Source organism: Micropterus dolomieu, linkage group LG01 (genome assembly GCF_021292245.1).
Source record: "Micropterus dolomieu isolate WLL.071019.BEF.003 ecotype Adirondacks linkage group LG01, ASM2129224v1, whole genome shotgun sequence".
Taxonomy (NCBI): domain Eukaryota; kingdom Metazoa; phylum Chordata; class Actinopteri; order Centrarchiformes; family Centrarchidae; genus Micropterus; species Micropterus dolomieu.
Genome location: NC_060150.1, coordinates 904041 through 911454, shown reverse-complemented (window position 1 = coordinate 911454; position 7414 = coordinate 904041). Strand labels below are relative to the sequence as shown.

The 7414-nt window shown below is 44.6% G+C and overlaps 1 protein-coding gene across 1 annotated transcript; it reads right to left on the bottom strand.

The window, feature by feature from the left end:
* Positions 1-726: 726 nt before the first annotated feature.
* Positions 727-3201, bottom strand: LOC123971986 (gastrula zinc finger protein XlCGF57.1-like). Its single transcript, XM_046051149.1, has one exon. The coding sequence runs from the start codon at positions 2979-2981 to the stop codon at positions 1734-1736; it is 1248 nt and encodes a 415-aa protein (XP_045907105.1). The 5' UTR covers positions 2982-3201; the 3' UTR covers positions 727-1733.
* Between the last annotated feature and the right edge of the window lie 4213 nt (positions 3202-7414).

The following is a 7414-nucleotide window of genomic DNA, read 5'->3' as shown; positions in this document are numbered from 1 at the left end:
AGACACCATCTCCACATTTAAGAGTAGGCTTAAGACTTTCCTCTTTGATAAAGCTTATAGTTAGGGCTGGCTCAGGTGAGTCCTGAACCATCCCTTAGTTATGCTGCTACAGGCCTAGACTGCCGGGGGATTTCCCATGATGCACTGAGCTCCTCTCTCCTCTACTTTCTCTCCCTCTGTATGCAACCTCATCCCATTATTGCATGTTACTAACACAACTTCTCCCCTTTCTGGTAGTCTTGTGCTTTCTCGTCCCTCTCCTCTCTCCTCCTATCACTTCCTGCAGGTGTTTCTGGCTCTGGAGCTGTGGAGTCTGGATCTGTGGTTGCGGGTCACCTGCTGCCCCCGTGTTCCTGCTCGACACCCTCTGCTACAACGACTATTGTTACTAGTCCTATTATTATTATTGTTATTATGATCATTAGCATTACGACTGTTACCATTAACACTACTATAAATATCTGTACCATTTTTCATTTAGTCTATAGCAACATCACCTTTACTGTCTGTACCTCTGTGTGTATATTGTGTAGGCTGCCTCCCTCCCCTCTCAACCCTCTCTCTCTAACCCTTGAACTAAAAGAGGTCAAAGTTAGCATACAGTATGGAAGTTTTCCTGGGACTTTATTCAAATTATCATGCAAATTTGAAAAGGAAAATGCAATTCCACAATAGCATTATAATTTTTCACATAATGTATGCGTTATTTAAGTAAAAATTAAAATGCAATGATCCAATTTTTATTTTCATTTTCACATACTTGTGTGGGCTTTCTAGGAAACAGGATTTGACATTTCATTTTCAATTTCATTTTACCTGCGCAAAAGTGGACATTCAAATGCAATTGGCAAAACAGCGCCCCATGTTTATTGCATTTACAAGTCCATGTCACCATGGTCTTATGTCAAAATGCTATTTTCTAACTATTTGAAAATGAAAATGAGACTTCATCTGCTCAATAGAGGACTTTTTTCAAATGCAATAAGTGAAACAGCGCCCTCTGTCTCATCAAGGCGGGTCTTCAGCAAAGATGTCACAAGGCTTAACTTCACAACCAAGTGAAACCTATCGACCGAACAAGGATGGATCTTTATAGACTTCAAACTTGGAACATTGGAAGTTTTGCCATTTTTATGTTGCTTTTCTGTCCATAATATATTGTCAGTGCATAAAACATAAGACATAGCCTAATGCATAACTGAAAGGAACAAAATTACTCAACAGATTTAATGAAAAACTAACTTTGTTCCTATGTCCTTCCACACATGCTGGTTCTTCAGGGAAGAAATTTGTATTCAGAATAAACAAACATGGAGGAGAGTGAAGTTTACTCAGAACTGGGTAATACTGTACAGGAGGACTCAGGCCATGCTAAAAAAAAAAAAAAAAAAAAGAGAAGCTCGTTGTATGGACACGATTTCAGCAGTTACAGCCATGTGTGGGTTAGGTGACGTTTAATGACTTGCCAACGGACATTCAGCTAACTTTCCAGTTCACCTAGACATGCTGTTGTTATGATGTTATATATGTTGATCTATGAAGAGTTAAAGTTGGAAATTCCAAAGTCATTGAATTGATAAAGAAAAAGTGTTTCATTGAGGTATTTAAAAAGCTAAAATATATAACATAATAATGTAGAATCAAAATGTTGAAATAACAGATGACCTACTGGTCTTGCCCTCAGTACATCAATCCTGCTGGAAGGAATCGGCTCAACAATCATCTCTGCAGCTTCATTTACTTCCACTGCTCTCACCAGCACACTTGTGGTTTTTGAGATGCTCAAGCCGAGTGTATCTTTTATTACATACAGTGCAACAAAATGGTTTCTCCTTTCTGTGGATTCTCATATGTCGATTCATATTTCTCTTTTCTCCACATGTTTTACCACAGACAGAGCAACTAAATAGTTTCGCCCCTGTGTGAACTCTCATGTGTCTGGACAAATGGTCTCTGACACGGAAACTTGTTTTACAAACTGAACATGTGAAAGGTCTTTCTCCTGTATGAACTGTTAAGTGTGAGGTCAAGGCTGAGCTTCGTGTGAATCTTCTGCCACAGACAGAACAACTGAAGGGTTTCTCTCCTGTGTGGATTCTCATGTGTTGTTTCAAACATGACTTTTGTGCGAATCTTGTACCGCAGAGAGAACAACTGAAGGGTTTCTCTCCTGTGTGGATTCTCATGTGTCTGGACAAATCACCTCTGACACGGAAACTTGTTTTACAAACTGAGCAGCTGAAAGGTTTTTCTTTTGTATGAACTGTTAAGTGTGAGGTCAAGGATGAGTTTTGTGTGAATCTTCTGCCACAGACAGAACAACTGAAGGGTTTCTCTCCTGTGTGGATTCTCATGTGTTGTCTTAGACGTGACTTTTGTGCGAATCTTCTACCACAAACAGAACAACTGAAGGGTCTCTCTCCTGTGTGGATTCTCATGTGTCTGGACAAAGTGCTTCTATTACTGAAACTTGTTTTACAAACTGAGCAGCTGAAAGGTTTTTCTCCTGTATGAACTCTTAAGTGTGAGGTCAAATTTGAGTTGTGTGGGAATCTTTTACCACAGAAGGAACAAATGAAGGGTTTCTCCACTGTGTGAAATCTCACATGCTTCACAAACTTTACCCTGCATTTAAATGTTTTTTTACAAACAGAGCAGCTGAAACATTTTCCTTCTGAATGAAGTATCATATGAGTCATTAAGGACTTCTTCCAGAGGAATCTTCTACCACAGATTGAGCAACTAAATAGTTTCTCTCCTGTTTGGATTCCATTGTTTTCTTGCAAATGTCCCTTGTGGTCAAAGCTTGTAGCACATTCAGCTTGTTTCCTGATATCCTCCCAATCAAAACTGTCATCAGACTCAGGTTCAGAGGAGGGTGACGCCTTGTCATCAGTATCTGGTTGTAAATGTCTAGCTGGATCTGAGTTCCTGGCTGGTTCTGGTCCTCCACAGTCCTCTCCATCAGCTTCTGTCTTCATCTGTTCAGTTAGTCTTTGATGAAGCTGTGAGGACTGAGGTTTCTCTTCATTGTCTTCTTCACTCTTCACAGGGACAGGAGTGAATGTGAAGATGGGGATATCAGCCTCCTCCAGCCCTCGAAGCTGCTCTCCCTCTTTACTGGTCCAAAGTTCCTCCTGTTCCTCTTTAATGTGTGGGAGCTCTGGTGGGTCCTCCTGGTCCAGACTTGGACTCCTCTCCTCTTTAATGTGTGGAGGCTCTGGTGGGTCCTCCTGGTCCATGCTGGGACTCCATTCCTCTTTAATGTGTGGGGGCTCTGGCGGGTCCTCCTGGTCCAGATTGGGGCTCCACTCCTGCTGCTCAGGAGGAACCTCTTCTTTACTCACCAACAGCAGCTGGACGTCTGTAGAGAATAATGAAAAACACACAAGTTGTAGAAAACGAACTTCCTGTTAACATTTAGACCACTGACACCACTACTGTCTTAAATGTGAGGGGAAATGATAAAACATTTTGTAAAACATATTTGAAAGTAAGGCTAGGCCTAGGGATTGTGATGAGATTTAAGTCGATAATGATGTTAAGTTTGGAATTTTTTAATTCAACGTGGATAGATCTACAGTCTATCACACAGCAGAAATAACAATAATAACCAGTCAGTCTGCAGTTTTTCAGAATCAGAAGGAGCTTTATTGCAAAGTATTGTTTTACACATACATGGAATTTGCTTTGCTGATAAGGTGCTACAGGAAGACAGACATACAGATGACAAATAGATGTAGAAATATTTAAATATGTAATAAACAAATGCAAGTTATATAAGAATAACAGAAGAATAGAGAACAATAATACAACTGACAATATAAAAAAAAAATAAAAAATTTACAAAACAATTTACAATTAACAAAATAACAAATATGTGCAATGTGCCACTGGTTTGCACATCAAAGTACATGCCCAATTCATACAGCAAAGCATTATCTGAGCTCCTGGCAAAGAAACTGGATGTCCTAGGGCCACGAAAGCTGCGGTGGAAATGATGTATTACACTTCAAGCCCCCTCCAGCCAGTTTTAACTGCCGTTTTTGGTGAACGTTCTTTCTCAAAAAGAGAATGGGGGTGTGGTTAATTGTCGGACATAATACCATGACAACCAAACACTGGAGTGTTCATTAACGATATGCTGTGTTAACATCACTACACTGTAAAGTTTAGTACACTTTACTGTCTGGCAGGAGTAGCTATTACTTACCCATGACAGAAACTAATCGTTTCAGCGTATCAGCTGGGAGGTGGGAGGCTCCACTACCTGACAGTTGAGGGGTGCCTGTGTCACAACTACCCTCCAATTTTAACTGCACCTTAGTTACCACACACCTTATCTTTACTCCACCATACAACACTTCACAATCCATGACATACATCCAACACAAAACAATACATTTACAGAGGCAGGCAGAGGGGTTGAAGGAGTGGGGGAGATTCTCATTGGCCTCGTGCCCTGCCCCTGGAGGCCCGGGCGTGCTGTGGGGTTTGTGACGGCCTTGCCTGATCTGGGGTGGGCTGGGGGGATCGGGGCTCTCCTGGCGTGGGGGCCCGCTCTTGACCTAGGGATCTGGGGACTCGGGCTTGTGGCTTTTGCTCATTTCTGGGCGGGTGGTGTGTCCCTGGGCCTGGGGCCCCGTTGTCTCCTCTCCTCGCCTGGGCCCTCTTCGGCAGGGCTGGGGCTCCCGCTGCTTCCCCCTGCCAGCTCTCTCACAGTGGGGGCATTCGGGAGTTTTGTCGGGGTAGGTTTTGGTGCTCCTCCTTGGGGGTGTGCTTGACTGGGGGGGCTGGGCCCCCATCCAGGGATGAGATCGCCCTTGGGGGCTGCTGGCACTGCCTGCACTCTGGGGAGGGATGCCTCTGGCTGGGCTGGGGGACCGTTGGCCTGGTTCTCCCGCGTTATCGCTCCCTGGCGGCAGGGAGCTTCCCGGCACGGCTTTCTGCTGTTCTTCCTTGGGGCGGGGTACAGCTTCCCCCGGGACATGCGGTCTGGGGTCCTTTGCGCTTTGGGGGGTCGCGGGGTGCCCTGGCTTCTGGTGGTGGGGGGGGTCACTGCTCGGGTTGATCCGGTTGCGGTTTGGAGGGCTGCGGTGGGATTGTGGGGCGATTGTTGATGCATCTTGATGCCTTGTGCTTTTTCCCTGGGCAGGGTCTCTGAATGGCTGCTGGGTGTTTAGTTTGTGTATTGGAGTCCGGGGGAGGCATTTCTTCGTTGGCTGGGAGGGACCAGTTTGCCTCCCTGTTTTGCTTCGTTGGCCTCGGATCCATGCTTCCCCATTTCTCTGTCGGCCAGTTGTTGGACCCCTCTGGATACTGAGGCATATAATTAAGTTTTCGGGATGTGCAGTGTGGGTGCGGGGCAGGGCTGTGCTCCGGGTTGTTCTGGGCTTGTGCCTTGAGTTCTCGGCCCTTGACGGGTTGGGTGGGTTGGTGGTGGCATGCAGCTGAGCTGGTTGATTTTTCCTTGTTGCTGGTTTACCTGGTGTTGCACGGCGGCCGGGGGGTGTGCTGGGAATGGGGGATGTCGGCTGGCGCCGGCAGCCTTAGTTTTTTCCGGCGGTTGGGGGGACGGCCGTCTTTTATTGGCGGGTGCACGGTGACCGGTGCGGCGCGTTTGCTGCCGGGCTGGGACTTGCTGCTGGTCTTTCTCTCTGCTGGCTTTCGCTGTCGTGTTATTCCGCTTGCTCTCTCTCATTTGCCCGACCTCGCACGCGGGATTCGCCGTGGTCGGCCCGGGTTACGCTTCTTGCGTTCCGTCGGCATTACGTTGTCAACTGGCATTTAGGTCGGGGTCTTCCGCATTTGCATCGCGGTGCATCTGGGAGTCTTTGTTTTTTGATTGATTTTTTTCTTTTTTCTTTCTCCCACCCCTATTGGTTACAGGGGTTCTTGCCTGCCTGTTGCTGGGGTAGGTGTGGCACAGTCGTGGCGTCCCACTCTCACTAACGACTACATTCTTTAACAGGCTTATGCGCATACATGCACACAGACACACACACAGTCTCACACATAGACACAAACAAATTTAGGTTGTCCCTGGTAGAATTATTCCTGATGCTTTTCTTTCAGTTACTTATTTAATTATTATTCCAGCTCTCGTGGCTGTGCTGTGTTGCTTATTTAGTGTGCTAAATAAGTGTGCTGGACTGTTTCTTGTTTTCATTTTTCTCTTAGTTGTCTTACTATGTCAGCTGTTTATTGCTGCTGTTCGGCTGGTTGTCTTTTACTATTATTATTATTTTTATTGTTTGTTGTTTTTCTCCTCCCCAAGCCCCCCTCTCTGTTCTATTGCAGGTTTCGTTGCTTTCTGCAATTGGTGCAGGTCTTGTCCTTTCTCTGTGCTGTCTGTTTGTGCACCCCCATCCCCGGAGTATAAAGGAGTATATTAATACTCTCTTGTTAAAGTAAAATCTGTCTGGCACAATATGGTATCCAAGTCATCATTCTCTATACCAGGCTGCTGGGCAGGACAAAAAAAAAAAGAAGCTAACTTTCTGCAATAACTATGCTAGCTAACTACACCTGTCTAACTACAACTTAATTAACTTAGCTAACCAAACTAGAAAGACTAACCAACCATCAGACACAGAGAGACATACCTACTGTAAATTCTAAGTAAATCACATGATGATTGGTTAGCTAGCTCACAACGATGTTTATCGGTTTGATGCTCTGACTTAACGAGGCGTGACGGCGCAACAGTTTAACGAGGCATGACAGTGTGCCTGCGCAAGCTTGAAGAATGACGTATGACTTATGGAATTACTCTAGTTATACGTGTAGCACCCCGCTAAATATATAGATTGTTTCCTCTGTGTTCTGCTAATAGAAATATAGTATATCCTGAAATATAGGCCAGTTCAATTGTCCCTGGTGTGTAATACATTTTTGTATTAATATGTTTTAATTATGTTTTGTGAGGTGTTCAAATATTCTATGTTGTGAGTAGCCCTTGAACCTCCCAGGTCATTTTCTTTTGTATTGGGTGGCCAGGTGTCAGTTTTGTTCATTATCCAATCAGACCCAATCAGAAAGCAGTTTTGCAGTCTACCGGGTTTTGAGGGGGCGGGACTAAAAAAGGAAAAACTGGAAAAGAAACGGAGACGGAAAAAAAGACGAAGCCGAGGAAAGAAGATAGATACGAGGTTGTAAGTTCCGTAGGATTAATAATATTACTTGTCCTAAAAGTTAAGCGGCAGGAGATTTTTTTTGTCAGTGTGAGACCTGTTAACACAGGAGAGTGAGCTGTGTTTTGGAGCTGGTTAAATCGGCCACGGAGATTCTACTGAAGTGGAGCTAATGCCATAGCCACGTGCAAACTGCTACTACATAGCTAGAAACCTATTTTTGTCGCCGAGTTTCTGAGTGAGTATGGACATTGCGAATTGTAATGGAATTCACATCATTA